At 50.0% G+C, this 14,686-nt stretch overlaps 3 protein-coding genes across 4 annotated transcripts; all 3 read left to right on the top strand.

Annotated features, from left to right (window-relative positions):
* The first annotated feature begins 106 nt into the window (after positions 1 to 106).
* chm (CHM Rab escort protein) lies at positions 107 to 5,259 on the top strand. Of its 2 annotated transcripts, XM_007556515.2 has the most exons (18): positions 108 to 274; positions 1,280 to 1,346; positions 1,466 to 1,538; positions 1,613 to 1,737; positions 1,804 to 1,901; positions 1,969 to 2,021; positions 2,089 to 2,232; positions 2,310 to 2,426; positions 2,494 to 2,605; positions 2,684 to 2,906; positions 3,289 to 3,366; positions 3,705 to 3,806; positions 3,879 to 3,942; positions 4,121 to 4,214; positions 4,284 to 4,382; positions 4,576 to 4,721; positions 4,812 to 5,042; positions 5,113 to 5,259. In XM_007556515.2, the coding sequence occupies exons 1-18, from the start codon at positions 175 to 177 to the stop codon at positions 5,164 to 5,166; spliced, it is 1,980 nt and encodes a 659-aa protein (XP_007556577.1). In that variant the 5' UTR covers positions 108 to 174; the 3' UTR covers positions 5,167 to 5,259. The 2 variants fall into 2 exon arrangements, with proteins under 2 accessions (XP_016529068.1, XP_007556577.1); XM_016673582.1 differs by having other exon boundaries at positions 107 to 274; positions 4,812 to 5,259.
* Positions 5,260 to 5,857: 598 nt separating this feature from the next.
* LOC103141075 (GTPase IMAP family member 8-like) lies at positions 5,858 to 9,062 on the top strand. Its single transcript, XM_016673583.1, has 3 exons — positions 5,858 to 5,946; positions 6,767 to 7,390; positions 8,030 to 9,062. The coding sequence occupies exons 1-3, from the start codon at positions 5,940 to 5,942 to the stop codon at positions 8,827 to 8,829; spliced, it is 1,431 nt and encodes a 476-aa protein (XP_016529069.1). The 5' UTR covers positions 5,858 to 5,939; the 3' UTR covers positions 8,830 to 9,062.
* Positions 9,063 to 9,380: 318 nt separating this feature from the next.
* Positions 9,381 to 14,233, top strand: LOC103141074 (uncharacterized). The gene is made up of 6 exons (XM_007556513.2): positions 9,381 to 9,720; positions 10,626 to 10,706; positions 11,616 to 11,909; positions 12,888 to 13,016; positions 13,093 to 13,188; positions 13,259 to 14,233. The coding sequence occupies exons 2-6, from the start codon at positions 10,658 to 10,660 to the stop codon at positions 13,309 to 13,311; spliced, it is 621 nt and encodes a 206-aa protein (XP_007556575.1). The 5' UTR covers positions 9,381 to 9,720; positions 10,626 to 10,657; the 3' UTR covers positions 13,312 to 14,233.
* The last annotated feature ends 453 nt before the right edge of the window (positions 14,234 to 14,686 follow it).

Raw genomic sequence — 14,686 nt, 5'->3', positions numbered from 1 at the left:
GCGGGCCGGATCCGGCCCGCGGGCCGTAGTTTGGGGACCCCTGCTTTAGATAAATATATTTTAGAGCAACTCTGCCCTGGTACATGTAGACAGCCATCTTCTCCCTGTATTATACCTGAAACTCCATAAATGACAGGACACATGAAAAAAAAAATAATGCACTGAAAATAAACAATGAACACGTTTTCCTCCTGGTCACATGACCGTGCTTCTTCTGCCAACATGGCTACCGAGGACCTGCCGTCTGATTTTGACATCGTCATTTTGGGCACAGGTAGGAGCTAACCTAGATGTTACGACGTAATATGGCTTGGGTCTTCTGTCGGAATGGGTTTTGGTTCCGTCTCGATCGAAAACATCCCCAAAGACCGATGTAAACCAGTCTGAACCACACTAGGAGTTGGACTTAGCCAAGCCGTTAGCTAGAGGCTAACAGTCAATGCATTTTCAATGACAGCGGCTAGCAGCTAACGGATAGCTGCTAGATGGGAGAAGTAAGATAAACACTACTACTAATAATAATAACAATAATAATAATATTAATAGTAACGATGTAGTAATGAGGCTTAAAGTGACAAGAAAGAAGAAAAACAGAAAAGGACTACAAATCTGAGCTAGCTTTAGCTAACTGAGGTTAGCTAAAGCTAAGGCTGGTGGGTGTGTCAGATCATCGGTAGTAAACAATGTTTATAGTCAGCAGCAAATCAATAATCACTTTTATCATCATTGCTCCTCTTTATTAGAACTGAATCGCTGATTGGTTCCAGATTAATCAGAATCAGAACCTCCAGACTCAGCAGAACACCACTGTGGTTCTGTCAGCTGGTCAGAACCAGAGAGCCGTCATGTGGAGGTTCTGTAGAAACCCGGTTGTGTTCCTGGAGGTTCTGATCTGGAGGTTCTGCTGGGTCTCATGAAGTTCTGGTCCAGACTATCCTGGTTTTGTTAAGCAGAACCCAGATGTTCTCTTCAGAATGAAGCTTGCTGCTCCGAGGTGTCCACCAACATGCCTGATTTAAAACATCTTCAGTTGTTTTTGCTCCAGAGGAAAAGTTAGTTTCACTATGTTTATATTAATATAACAAACAGCAGAGCTGCACAGAGACTGAGCCCCATACTTTGACTAGGACACAAGAGAGGTCTGTGGGGATTGTGTGCTATGTCGTTCTGGTGGTTCTGGGTCCGGAAGGAGAAGAACTGAGGCGGGCCTCCTTCATCCCCTCCTGTCATCGATTCTGAATGTTAGATGATGAATCTGTATCGGTTATTGATTGATCAGGTTTGACTGAGTCGGTGGTGGCAGCTGCCTGTTCGAGGGTCGGACAGCGAGTTCTCCACCTGGACAGGTGAGCTCCAGCCTGCCTTAGGTCAATGTCTACTTAATGATCAATCAGATCATTGATCATCACCAATAAGGTCACCTGGGAGGGCTTTTTTTGTGAAAGGCTTCTGCTTGTGTCCTCAGGAGAAGCTACTATGCCGGCAACTGGGCTAGCTTCACCTTCAACGGCCTGCTCACCTGGATACAGGAACAGAATGTGAGATTATTGGTTATTGATCATCTGATCACTGATTATTGATCTCCAGCTGATTGATCTGTGTGTGTTGGTAGGAGGAGCCAAAGCCAGAGGAGGTCAGGGATTGGTCAGGTCTAACGGAGGAAGGGGAGGAACTAATTCACCTGTCACAGGCAGACTCTGCCTCCATCACCAACCTGCAGGTGTTCAGCTACGTCAGGTAAGCTCCGCCCCCTGGTTCACCTGTGGGCTGGGACAGACCTGTGAGCTGTTTACATCTTCCCAGTGAGGAAGAGGAGGAGGAGGAAGCTGCAAACACCACAGAAGAAGAGAAAGCAGCTGATGAAGAAGCGGTTAAAGAGTCATCAGAAACAGAATCTGCAGGTGGGACCTCATCAATGCTCATTATCTGTTATTGTTCTGCGTCTGGATTAACAACTCACATGTTCAGACTCAAAGGAGGATGATGAGGAAGAGGAAGGAGCTGGGGAGGAAGAGGAGCAGGTGAGGAAGAGTCAGCGCATTAATCAGGTCTGATCATGTGACAATAACGGTTATCAACCAATCACAGCCTGCTCAGGCAGAAGGGGAGGAGCCAGAGGTTGACCAGCCCCGCCCCTCTCCCTCCAGCCAATCAGAGCCAAGCAGGAAGAAGATCAGTTACGCCCAGCTGGTGAAGGAAGGCCGGAGGTACAACATCGACCTGGTCTCAAAGGTAAATGCAGCTGTGATGTCATCATCTGGACAGCAGCTGATGACGTCATACACTAAGCCCCTCCCCCTCCTCCTCAGCTATTGTTTTCTCGCGGCTCATTGGTCGATCTGCTCATCAAGTCCAACGTCAGCCGCTACGCTGAGTTCAAGAACGTCACCAGGATCCTCACCTATCGCCATGGCAACATAGAGCAGGTTGGTTTTTGGTCTGCCGCCCACCTGCCGGGTTCTCTGCTGACCTGTGACTTTTGACCCCTGCCAGGTGCCATGCAGCAGAGCGGATGTGTTTGCGAGTCGCCAGCTGTCGGTGGTGGAAAAGAGGAAGTTGATGCGCTTCTTGACTTCCTGTGTGGAGGAAACGGAGGAGCAGACAGGTGACTACTACCTGTCCTCCTGATGACATCAACTATTCAGCCTGAGGCATTGTGGGTAATGCAGTCTTCTGCCTTCAGCCTACCACGGTCGGCCATATTTGGAGTTCCTGCAGGACCAGCAGCTGGGGGACAACCTGCAGCACTTCCTGCTTCACTCCATCGCCATGGCAGCCGAAGATACACCCACAGAGGAAGGTCTTGCCTCGACACGTCATTTCCTGCGCAGCCTGGGTCGCTATGGCAACACTCCCTTCCTGTTTCCTGTGTACGGCCTTGGAGAGATCCCCCAGTGCTTCTGCAGGTGAGAACCAGCCGTTCCCATGGCAACGCCACCACAGGTGGAAGGGAGGGAGGTTCTGCTTAGCAGACATCAGTGCTGGATCTTCTTGATTTTAAAGTTCTGGTTTGACCCGGTTTGGTCTTGGGGCGATTCTGCTGAAAGCTTCTCAGGTTCTGGTTGTGTTGGGTCGGGTTTGATGAGCTGGTACTGCCTCCAACCGGGCTGGGTTTGTCACAAGCTGGACAGTGTTTGTTTGCAGATGTAACATAAATCATCAGTGTGTTGTTGCAGTGAAGAAGGAGCGTGGCCAGACAGACAGCTACCTCTAACTGGACGGCATTAGAAGCCAGTTGAATGGTGGTTCTGGTTCTGGTTCTGACGCTCTGACACGGTGTTTTTGCAGGATGAGCGCCGTGTTTGGAGGGATCTACTGCCTCAGACATTCTGTCCACTGTCTCATCGTAGACCGGGATGCCAACAGGTAACCATGGTAACCGCACCAACCAGAGCCATGGGGCGGTTTGGACCGGTAGAGGTCTGTTTGGATCAGAACCAGAGTGTTTGACAGTGTTCGGTCCTGCTCCGGCCTGCTCTGACCCGGTTCTCAAAGAGCGGTCCTGGTTTGACCTTTGACCCGACTCATCTGTATTAGTGATGAACCCCAGGTCCAATCAGAACCACTCAGAGGTCAAACGTCAACCCAGTTCTGCTCCATTAGGCTGCAGAGGGGAAGAGGTCAAAGGGCACGACTCCATCCAAATGGAGCATGGATCTGGTTCTGGTCCAACTGATGCTTTGTAACATCACTTCCTGTTGCAGGTGCAAGGCGGTGATCGACAGCCGAGGACAGCGAATCAGCTGCAGCCACATTGTCATGGAGACCAGTTACCTGGACAGGAGCAAGGTGGCCACGCCCTCCAGGTGAGTTCAGTGAGACCACGGAGCACCTGGTGATGTGATGGTGATGTAGATGATGATGACGCGTGTCTCTAGGTTCCTGAGCCGAGCTGTCCTTATCACCGACTCCTCAGTCCTTCCCTCAGAGTCCGACCAGCAGGTAACCCCCATTCCTCCCCCACTCATCAGCAGGTAACCCCCACATAACCAGGTAACCCCCACATAAGCAGGTAACCCCCACATTAGCAGGTAACTTCGCCCCTATCCACACTACTGGATCTAGATTGGAGCAGTAAACAGGAAGTAGGAGCTTAGCTATCTCACCTGTGTGTGTGCAGATCTCCATGGTAACGGTTCCCCCTGAAGGAGGAAGTCCTGCAGTGAAGATGGTGGAGCTCAGCCCGTCCTCCATGACCTGCATCCCTGGAACCTGTGAGTGGGCAGGGCTTCATCAGGTTGCCTTAGAGATGGTCACAAGCTGTAACTGGTTTCCTGTTTCAGATCTGGTCCACCTCACCTGTCGGTCGGTTGGCTCTGCCCACCAGGACCTGTCGCCGTTGGTAACCAGGATGTTCAGAACCACAGAGTCTCAGGAGGAAGGTGAGCAGCAGAACTGACCCGGTTGTGACCAATCAGAGCAGAGAAGGAGGAGCCAACACTTCCTCTTCCTCTGTGGTTTAATAGCCATGTTGGTGGTAATGAGGAAGGCCTCTGGCCCCACCTACCTTTGTCCGGCCTCCCTTGGCCCCACCTCATCTGGCCCCGTCCCCTGATGTTGTCCCTCTGTCCCCAGACCGACGTCCCTCGGTCCTCTGGAGTCTGTACTTCAACATGGCGGACGGCACAGCGTCGCAGGTCGAAGGTCAGCCTCTGCCTTCTAACGTCCACATCTGCCATGGTCCAGACAGCGCTCTGGGACACGAAGATGCCGTCCAACAGGTGAGACACCTAGGGTCACCTGGTCCTCACAGCTGGTGCTGCGTTCAGGGTCATCATGGCCTCCAGCTCTCCTTTTTCTGCTGTTTTCAGGCGGCGTCCATCTTCCAGAGCATCCTCCCAGAGGAGGAGTTCTGTCCTCCGGCACCCAACCCAGAGGACATCGTCTACGATGGAGACAACACGTCCACTGGAGAGGACAGGGGAGACATGGGGCAAGACGACGAGCAGAACCCAGAACAGAACCAGAACCAGGAGAACAGGAACCAGAATGAGGAGAACCAGAACCAGGAGAACCCAGACCCAGAGCAGAACCAGAACCAGGGGAACCCGGAGCTGCAGAGCGTTGGACCTGAAGAACGTCCAGCTTGAACCAGAGCAGAACCAGAACCAGGGGAACCCGGAGCTGCAGAGCGTTGGACCTGAAGAACGTCCAGCTTCATCCTGAAATCTTCCAGAACCAGCACCGGGTCAAACTTTCTGCTGGCTTACTTTGTTCTGTTTCAATGTTTTGTCTCAATAAAGTTTCATTATGAATCCAGAAGCACCTGCAAGTCAGATGTTTACATACCCATCAGCATCTCAGCGCATATTGGACCAGAACTGACATAAATAATAGCAGAAATATATATATATAAAGCGCAAAAAAAATAAATTAATTAATATAGCCGCAACGCGCCTGCGCAGCTGCATCGTGTGCTCACGGGAAGTGACGAAGCGAAAGTAAATCTCTTCAGAAAGTTTCCTCAGCCGCGGCTTCCAAGTTGTGCGAATCGGTTTACCTGAACAGGTGAGTCCGGTCTGGTTCGGTTGTGATGTCAGAGTTCCGAACCTGCACGGAGCTGTTCGGCCCGGGCGGGTCTGGACCTGAGCTCGATACCAGCCAGGTTCTGGAGCTGCAGCTCAGGCCGTATAGGTTCTGCTCTCTGATTGGTTCTGATGAGTTCAGCTGTCAGTTTAAACGGAACCAGGAATGATTGGATCCTGAGTAGTTCAGGTTCGGGTTCGGATCTGGATCAGAACCATGGCTAACAGCTGATTTCTGCTCCGGTTCTGTAGCTTCACTCCCTGGATCCTGATGGATGAGACCTGAGGGAGAGGAAGAGGAGGCCACCTGACCCATCGGTCCCGGTCCCGCTGCGTCGGTCCATCATGGTTCCGATGGTTCTGTTACTGCTCTCACCAGCAGAACTCTAACCCGAATTATTCAGACCGTCCAGGATGTACGGTAAGCTAGAGAAGGGCCACGATTCATCTTCTCCTTCTTCTTTAGATTTTAACGGCAGCTTGCATCCATTTACGTTGCACTACTGCCCTGGGCCACGATTCAGAAAAAGTATGTAAAGTTTAATTCAGAATCAGCCGGGGTGTTGGACCCTGCTGAGCAGGTTCACCAATCAGATGCCAGGGTTTATTCTCAGAAAGGGGCGGGGCCTGGCGGCAGACCCATACCTTTTTTTGTAACATGCTTTACTCACTCCAGAACTGAAGGGGGCTCTACTTCCCACAAGAGCCTCGATCTTACGGTTTTTTTTTTTTTGTTTTTTTAATCTTTTGATCTGTTAACACAATTATCAAACACTAAAGTAGTTGTTGGTTTTACTCTTAATTATTTTACTAAAGCTGCAGACAACTTTACTTACACAACTTTTTTTATTATTAGAAAGATTATCTAAGGTGGGAAATAGCGCCCCCTTCAGTTCTGAGAGGGGGGGGGTGTTCTGGAGAGTCTCCAACTCTCCCAGTTATGACTCTTAGGCCGACTTTGTGTTTCAATATGGCTGCTCCCAGCATCAGCATCAGTGTGGGTTTTAGTTCCCTGCAGCAGCAGACAGACCAAGGTTTTTATTGGCTTTAGTGGCCTTTATTTGATGTTGACTTGACAGGAAAGGGGGTAATGGGAGAAGGGGGAAGACATGTGGCAAAGGTTGCCAGGACAGGAATCGAACCTGCGACGGCCGTGTCAAGGACTAGTGCCTTCATATGTGGGTTGTGCTTAACCCCTGCACCACCACAGCACCCCATGATGAATGTTCTCTGTCCTGCAGGACCTTCAACTATGGAACAAGAACCGGACCCGGACCTGACCATCGTCCTGCTAGGGAACTCTGGCGTGGGGAAAAGCGCGTCGGGGAACACTATCCTAGGCCGCACGGTGTTCCAGTCCCGGGCGTCCTTCAGTCCCAGCAGCATCCCTGTCAGACAGGAAGCGGGTCGGGTCTTTGGGACACAGGTCCGGGTCGTGGACACAGCCGGGATCCTGGAGTTCGAGGAGCAGATCCGGTCCTGCTGCCAGGAAGTTCAGCGGACCAGCCAGGCCTACCTGTTCCTGCTGGTTCTGAAGCTGGACCGCTTCACCCAAGAGCAGAACCGGGCGGTTGAGGCGTCCCTCAGGGCAGTCGGGGGGCGGGGTTTCAATCGCTGCTTCTTGCTCTTCACCCACGGAGACGCCCTGAAGGACACCTCGTTAAGGGACGCCGCCTCATTAAGGGACGCCGCCTCATTAAGGGACGCGGCCCTGAGGGACTTTGTGTTCAAGGACGAGCAGAGCTCGCTGCCGGAAGTGGCCCGCAGGTTCTGTGGGAGGATGCACCTGTTCAACAATGAGGACGGAGGAGGACAGCAGGTCCAGGAACTGTTGGACAAGGCTGAACACCTGCTACTAACTGCAGGTAAAGAGCTAGCAAGCTAATTAAATAATAAGCTAAAAAGCTAATTCCATAACGAGCTAACAAGTTAATTAGGTAGCCAGCAACGAAGTGGTATCATGTAATATTGACTTTATATCGTGTTCTAATGTTTTTCCCTGCAGTGTTGCTTTGATTCTTTCATGTTTGACAAATCCTTTAATCTCTATGGCAACCATTCATATGCCTGGGTAGACTTAACCCCACCTTCGAGGCACAGCTCCTCCATCACTCAGCTCCTTCAGACTAGCCAGCAGCAATTAGCAAACAGCTGGTGGAACTGCTGAGCTCATTTCTGGTAATAATGGTAAAGGGTTGACAGAGGAGCCATGTTGGGATGACTTCCTGGAGGTGGAGCTTCAGAATGAGCATGAGTTTCTCAAAGAGGCAGAGACCCAATTTCAAGGCATTTAATCAGGAAGTAAAATTTCTATTAAGTCATATTTAATATATCAAGCATTTTTATAACAACTGAAGGTAAAATGGAAAACATGGTACCGGCCTTTTAAGGAGTCAGCAGGTGGCCCACTGGTTCTCTTGGGTTGATTGTTCTGTTTGATATTCAAACTGGTTTAAACTGGAAGGGCGTGAATACTTTTCTCCTCACTTTCTCTGGTCCTGCAGAATCTTTCAGTGACGGGATGGACCGGGCCACAGGTTCTGATGGTCCAGATGGTTCTGCTGGTTCCACCGCCCCGCTGAGGGACAGGAGGATCGTCCTGATTGGACCAGCTGGTTCTGGAAAGAGTTCTGCTGGGAACACTCTGCTCGGGTTCCAGCGCTTCGAACCAGACTCGGACTTTGCCGGAGTGTGGTCGGACCCGGAGCGCGGTTCTGCTGAGGTGGGCCGGGTCCAGCTCACTGTGGTGGATTCGGCCGGACTGCCGGAGGAGGTTCTGACACTGGACCAGCTGGTTATAGAGCTGGAGGCCCGGATGTTCCTGGCGGCACCGGGACCTCACGTACTGGTTCTGGTGCTGAAGATCGGCCGGTTGAGCTACGGTTCCACCCAGCTGCTCCGCCTGCTGACCCAGCTGCTGGATCAAAACCAGGACCTGGCCCGGCATGCTGCGGTTCTGTTCACCCACGGAGACGTCCTTGGGGGGCGTAGCCTGCTGGACCGGGTCCAGGCTAGCAGCTGTGTGTCGGACCTGCTGACCCGCTGCGGCGGCAGGCATGCAGTTCTGGATAACACTCGGAACCGGGACCGGGTCCAGGTGGATCGGTTCCTATGCCTGCTGGACCAGATGGTCCAAGAGAACTCGGGCCGGTTCTGGAGCCCAGCTGACTGGAACCAGCCACCAGAACCTGGTCAGACATTTTGGAGCAGACTAAGAGGATCGGGTCTGCTCAGGGTTCTGTCTGCAGTCGGATGGATCCAGATTTTGCTGATCAATAACCAGAACTATTGGTTCTGCTGCTGACCCAGAGACACGGGACCAAGCCCGATCCTGGTTCTGGTCCTGGCTCCAGTTCTGAATATATCTGGAGCATCCAGAGCATCTGGAGCATCCAGAACCAGTCCTGTCAAACGGGACCGGGTCTGTCCACATTCTGCTGCTGAGCCAGAGACAACAGTTTTTATTTTTCTGCAGAACAAAAATATTTCTGTTTTTTATTTTGCATTTTTGGATGATTTTATAATAAATTTTTAAAATTTCATAAATCTGGATTCGTATTGTGGTGTTTTTATCCATGAAGCTAGTTAAAAGTATTCACACCCCCAGTTGGCAGCAACAGCATATGGGAAGCTATTGCTAAGCTAGTCTGTAGTTTCAGTGTTTTACTGCCATGTTAGCTTGTTGTTAGCTTGCTGTTAGCTATCACCCCACATTACCCAGAATCTCCATCTATTTTCTGTTGAAGGTTTCTAAGTTTCCTTTGCAGCAGTCAAACTCATCACTTCTCTCTCTGCAACTTTCTTTTACTGCTCTCCAGTTATTAAACCGAATGTTGAGATTCAGAACCAGCTGGGTCCAGAACTGAGACACCGACTGCTGGTTCATGGCTCCACCAGTAGGGGGAGACGCCACCTATTTCCCAGCTGAAGGTTGTTTGGTCCAGTCAGTTCTCACTGGGCTCATCTAGAGGGACGCCGCTCCTGCACATGCCTGGTCCTGAGATCCTACCAGGACCTGACCTTGATCCAGAACCTGATCTTGATCCAAGTCTGGACCAGAGCCGGACCAGAATCCTTCAGCACCAGATCCAGGAACAGCAGCAGCTCGGTTCTTCTCTCTCACTTCCTGCTAGGTTAACTTTGGCTCCACTTTGACTCGGATCTGCAGCGACTCGGGTCGACCAACAACTCTCAGGTAGGAAGAACCGCTACGGTCAGAACCTCTACGGGTCAGAACCAGTACGGGTCAGAACCCGTACATGAACACACTCTAGGGATAAAGTAACATCTATAGTAAAAATATTAGTATGAATGAAGGTTTATGCTGGATGTTCTGGAGGGGTGTGACCTCTGGGTCCATGGAGGTCTCTGGTGCAGTGGGTTTCCACTCAGGGCTCTGGATTTGGGGGCAGCTGGTGAACATCATTATGGAGAAACCTTACAGGCACACACACTCAGACTCAGGTGTGTGTGTGTGTGTGTGTGTGTGTGTGTGTGTGTGTGTGTGTGTGTTTGGCTGCGGTTTGCAGTAAATGCATCAGCTGTTAGTGTGAAGCATGTTCGTTTCACTGAGCTCCTATTATTAAACACGCCGTTAGCTGTTCTGGTTTCTGTTTTTTCTCTTTCTGCGGGTTTAGAGGCAGATCAAAGGCTTTAGCACCTTGTTACATAAAACACCTGCTGCCTTCCAGACCAGTCAGGTCTGCTGGTTCTGATCTGCATCCAGAACCAAAAACAAACACGGAGAAGCTGCATTCAGTTTCTATGCACCGTAGATCTGGAACAAACTTCCAGAAAACCGAAAATCAGCCGAAACCCTGAGTTCCTTTAAGACCAGAAACCTGGTTAAAGTTGCTTTGATTATTGATGACTGGAACTCTCATCAATATAATCTATAATGATTCTGATGACAGCGTTTAACATCATGTCTGATGTGTTTGTGAAGTAAATGTGGTCAAAGTGGCTGTCTGCCTGTAAAGGTCCACCAAAGGAGCGTCTCAGTGCTCTGCTGCGTGGGTGGAGGATGTGAGTCCTGTCTGGCTGGAAGTCATGTGACCCAAACCCACTCTGACCACTGACTCGCATTTCCTCTCTCCACAGATCAGCGAGGGGGCGGAGCCAGCTATCGCGCCATGTTGCCTTGGGTGACAATCCTGATGGTGATGATGATGAAGAGAGACAGTTAGTGACCTTTCATTGTTCCCATCAGAACCACAACCAGAATCACTTGGCTCACAATGATGACACCTTTATTCATAAATCAGAACCAGCAGGATTTGATTAAACCACCGGCTTACCAATGTTCAGGGTAACCGTGGAAACAGTGCCTTAACCAAAACCATAAAAACCATCATTATCATTCAGATTTAATCAGATAAAATGTTAAAATCAGGTGGTTTTTTTAAGCCTCAAAATCAGCTTCACTCAGGCTGTGGAGGAAAACTGCTGCTAATGCACTAAAAGCAGAAATAAGTTTTAGCTTATAGCGCATTAGCGCTTTAGCTAACTTTGAAAACATCTAGCATGCTTGGCTTCCCTTAAATAATTTTTTCCAGATAAATTCTATAGCAGAAATTTATTTGGTTGTTTGTAAACTTTCAGTCAAATAAAATTCAACATCTGTGTAGAAGTTTTGTTTTCGACTGTTAAGAATCCTGCAGGTAGTTAGCCGTTCATGCTCTTATTTTGAATGTGGGGGGGACACTTCCTCTCCATATATTCTCTTTGCTTCCGAGAAATTTTATGGGGCAAATTCCAAGGCTGCAATAAACGAACAAATGAAGAATACAAACAACCTGGATATTATTTAAATATTTAAATGCAAAAATTAATGAATAGCTCTCCAAACGCCTGGCAGTTTGAGGGAAGGTTGTTGTTTCTGGGCAGCAGGAGGAAGTTCATCTCTGCTGGAACTTGTGAACAGAATCTGGGAGAAAATGATTCAAAGACTTGAAGGATGCAGAACATTAAAGTCTGGTTGAAACAGATGTGATAAACCTTCAATAACTGAAGAGAAATAACAGTGCCACCTAGTGGACAGGTGATGTACTGATCCATAACATGTTCTCTATGTGTGACCTGTGACCCCAGCTGCCTCGGCTGACATCACCAACATAACTGCAACCAGCGGCGAGAGACTCAAGCTGTCACCAGACCTCAGAACAGGGAGGATGGGGACCGGACTGGAATTCAGATGGACCCACCCCCACTTGCTGCTGGACAACCGGAACACCAGGTGTCACCACGACCGCTGTGAGCTGCTGGAGGACGGGTCGCTGAGCTTCAGCAGAGTCCAGCCAGAGGACTCTGGAATCTACACGCTGGAGGTCTACAACCTACAGGGGAAGAGGCAACATGAGAAGGTGTTCCGCCTGCAGGTGGAAGGTGAGTCCAGCAAACACTAACAGCCTCCATAAATACCGTCATGCTAACACTTGCCTATCCATTGCTAACTCCAGCCTATCCAATGTTAAAACTAGACTATCCAATGCTAACATTAGCCTATCCAGTGCCAACTCCTGCCTATCCAATGCTAACACTAGTGTAACACTAGCGTAACACTAGTGTAACACTAGCTTATCAAAAGCTAACATTAGCTTATCCAATACTAACACTAGCCTATCCATTGCTAACATTAGCCTATTCAATGCTAAAACTAGACTATCCAACGGTAACATTAGCCTATCCAGTGCCAACTCCTGCCTATTCAATGCTAACAGTAGCTTATCCAATGCTACCATTGGCTTATCCAATGCTAACTCCAGCCTATCTGATGCTAACCCAGGGGTGGGGAACTCCAGGCCTCGAGGGCCGGTTTCCTGCAACTTTTAGATGTGTCTCTACTTCAACACACCTCAGTCAAATAATGAGGCCATTAGCAGGACTCTGGAGAACCTGACTGCACTGAGGAGGTGATTCAGCTATTGGATTCAAGTGTGTTGGACCAGGGAGACATCCAAGAGTTGCAGGACACCGGCCCTCCAGGACCAGGATTGCCCACCCCTGTGCTAACCCCACCCTATCCAATGCTAACACTAGCATATACATTGCTAACAATAGCCTATCCAATACTATCTCCAGCCTATCTGATGCTAACCCCACCCTATCCAATGCTAACTGTAGCCTATCAAATGCTATCTCTAGCCTATCTGACACAAAAGGCCTTCCACTGAAGGTTATTAGCATCAGAGGCTAAGCAGCCTGAGCATGGTCACCCTCTCCAAAGCTAATGCAGCTCAGAAGTCTGGTTCCTAGTGTCGCCCTTTCACTATTCTGACACTGCTCATCAGCAGCATCGGAATGGTGATAGCCTCCTGCTACCAGGTTGTAGCCGTGACCCTCCACCAATCTCTGTGTCCTCAGAAATCAACCAGTCCAGGACAACTGCCATCGTCTGCTCGCTCCTCCTGTTGCTAATCCTGCTGCTCCTCATCATCTCCTTCCTCCTGTGGAGGAGGAGGCTTCTCAGCTCCAGGACTTCAGGTGCAGCAGGTCAGAGGAAGGTGGAGCCAACAGGTGTTCTCTATAACCACAACATGCTGGCAGTCACTGACTACCTGTTCTCCAGGTGAAAGGGAGACCCAGATCTACATGGAAATGCGTGGTAACCATGGCAACAAGGATCAAGAGGAGGCGGAAAAGAAGGAGGAAGAACCTATTTATGGTAAAAACATGACCTCTGACTTCTGACCTCCACGTTGATCTGCAGCTGAAGTTCCCCCTGTTCTTCACAGTTCCCTGTTATCCTGGAGTTCCTGCTGAGCCGGCCGAGAACGTCTATGTCTGATGGCCAATCGGAGCGCTGCACTGTGGGGCCGGCCAAACAGAGTGCTGTGCTGTGGGGCTGGCCAATCAGAACGCTATGCTGCAGGGCTGGCCGATCAGAGGAATTCAGGATAGGCCAATCAGAATGCTGTGCTGCAGGGCCGGCCAATCAGAACGCTGCGCTGTGGGGCTGGCCAATTACAGCGCTGCGCTATGGGGCTGGCCAATCAGAACACTGCGCTATGGGGCTGGCCAATCAGAACGCTGTGCTACGGGGCTGGCCAATCAGAACGCTGTGCTGCAGGGCTGGTCAATCAAGCAATGTGCTGGAGGGCCGGCCAATTGGAGCAATCCGGGAAGGGCCAATCAGAACGCTTCGCTTCAGGGCCAGCAAATCAGAACAATCCGGGACAGGCCAAGCAGAGCACTTTGCTGCAGAGCCGGCCAATCAGAACGCTGTGCAGCAGGGCTGGCCAATCAGAGCAATCCGGGACAGGCCAATCAGAGCACTTTGCTGCAGGGCCAGCCAATCAGAGCGCTGCAAGGCTGGCACTCAGCTGTGATTGGCTGAGCTGTTAAACTGTTTTCCTTTCTACCAAATAAAGAAATAAATTAACCCAGACATTGATGTTAGAACCTGCTGATGTCTTTCTCTTCAGCTCCGGCCAGGTTCCTGTCAGACAGAACCAGGTCCGTTCCAGTTTTTTCTGCCTGGTTCTGCTTCATGGACTCAGAACCAGAATTCTGGGACCATCTGGACCTGCAGCTTGGTTTATGATCAGAGTCCTGGAGGTTCTGGAGGTTCTGGAGGCCTGCTCTGTGACCCAGGAGAAGGTTCTGGTGATGTTACACATCTGAACCGGTTCATCATCAGGCCACAGGAAGCCGGTGGAGCTCTGATCTCTGGGACAGGAAGTGGTTTCAGAATAAATGTCATCAGAACAATTGTCATGTGTCAGAGTTGACACCTATTAAACACAGCAAATAACACAGGAAAGACGAGAAAGTTAGATTCTGAATACTCGTGAGGAGAACAGACAGAGATGTGCTTTCAGTTACAAATCTCCTGCCGCTCTGAAGCACATTTGCCTGCCCCTCTCTTTTTATTGTCTTTAGGATCCCTAATCACAGAGAGCGCTGTAACTCTAAAGGGAGGGGAAAGACACTTCATCACACAGTCACAGCGCCAAGATTATCGCTAACTAACAACACAATCTATCTCACACTAGCTTATCTAGTTCCTAACCCAGGATCAAACAGGAGAAGTTGTGAATCTTCACGGCAATGGTTTTATAGCCATCTAAGAGGTCAAAAGCAGGGCATTCTGTGAAGAGCTGCTGTCACTGCTCTTCTTCAGAGAGGCCCTCTGAGAAAGGAAATCAGAGTGATTAACAACA

Source organism: Poecilia formosa, unplaced genomic scaffold (assembly GCF_000485575.1).
Source record: "Poecilia formosa unplaced genomic scaffold, Poecilia_formosa-5.1.2 Scaffold79, whole genome shotgun sequence".
Classification (NCBI taxonomy): Eukaryota; Metazoa; Chordata; class Actinopteri; order Cyprinodontiformes; family Poeciliidae; genus Poecilia; species Poecilia formosa.
The sequence above is the reverse complement of the archived record's forward strand: the minus strand, read 5'-3'. Positions and strand labels throughout refer to the sequence as shown.

Bases quoted from the DNA above. Each gene is read 5' to 3' on its own strand.
- LOC103141074 (XM_007556513.2), top strand. From the start codon at position 10,658: ATGTTGCCTTGGGTGACAATCCTGATGGTGATGATGATGAAGAGAGAC. The intron at 10,707-11,615 runs GTTAGTGACCTT...CTGTGACCCCAG, and splicing joins GATGATGATGAAGAGAGACA to CTGCCTCGGCTGACATCACC. The intron at 13,189-13,258 runs GTAAAAACATGA...TGTTCTTCACAG, and splicing joins GGAGGAAGAACCTATTTATG to TTCCCTGTTATCCTGGAGTT.
- LOC103141075 (XM_016673583.1), top strand. The intron at 7,391-8,029 runs GTAAAGAGCTAG...CTGGTCCTGCAG, and splicing joins ACACCTGCTACTAACTGCAG to AATCTTTCAGTGACGGGATG.
- chm (XM_007556515.2), top strand. From the start codon at position 175: ATGAACACGTTTTCCTCCTGGTCACATGACCGTGCTTCTTCTGCCAAC. The intron at 2,427-2,493 runs GTTGGTTTTTGG...GACCCCTGCCAG, and splicing joins GCCATGGCAACATAGAGCAG to GTGCCATGCAGCAGAGCGGA. The intron at 3,807-3,878 runs GTGAGTTCAGTG...GCGTGTCTCTAG, and splicing joins AAGGTGGCCACGCCCTCCAG to GTTCCTGAGCCGAGCTGTCC.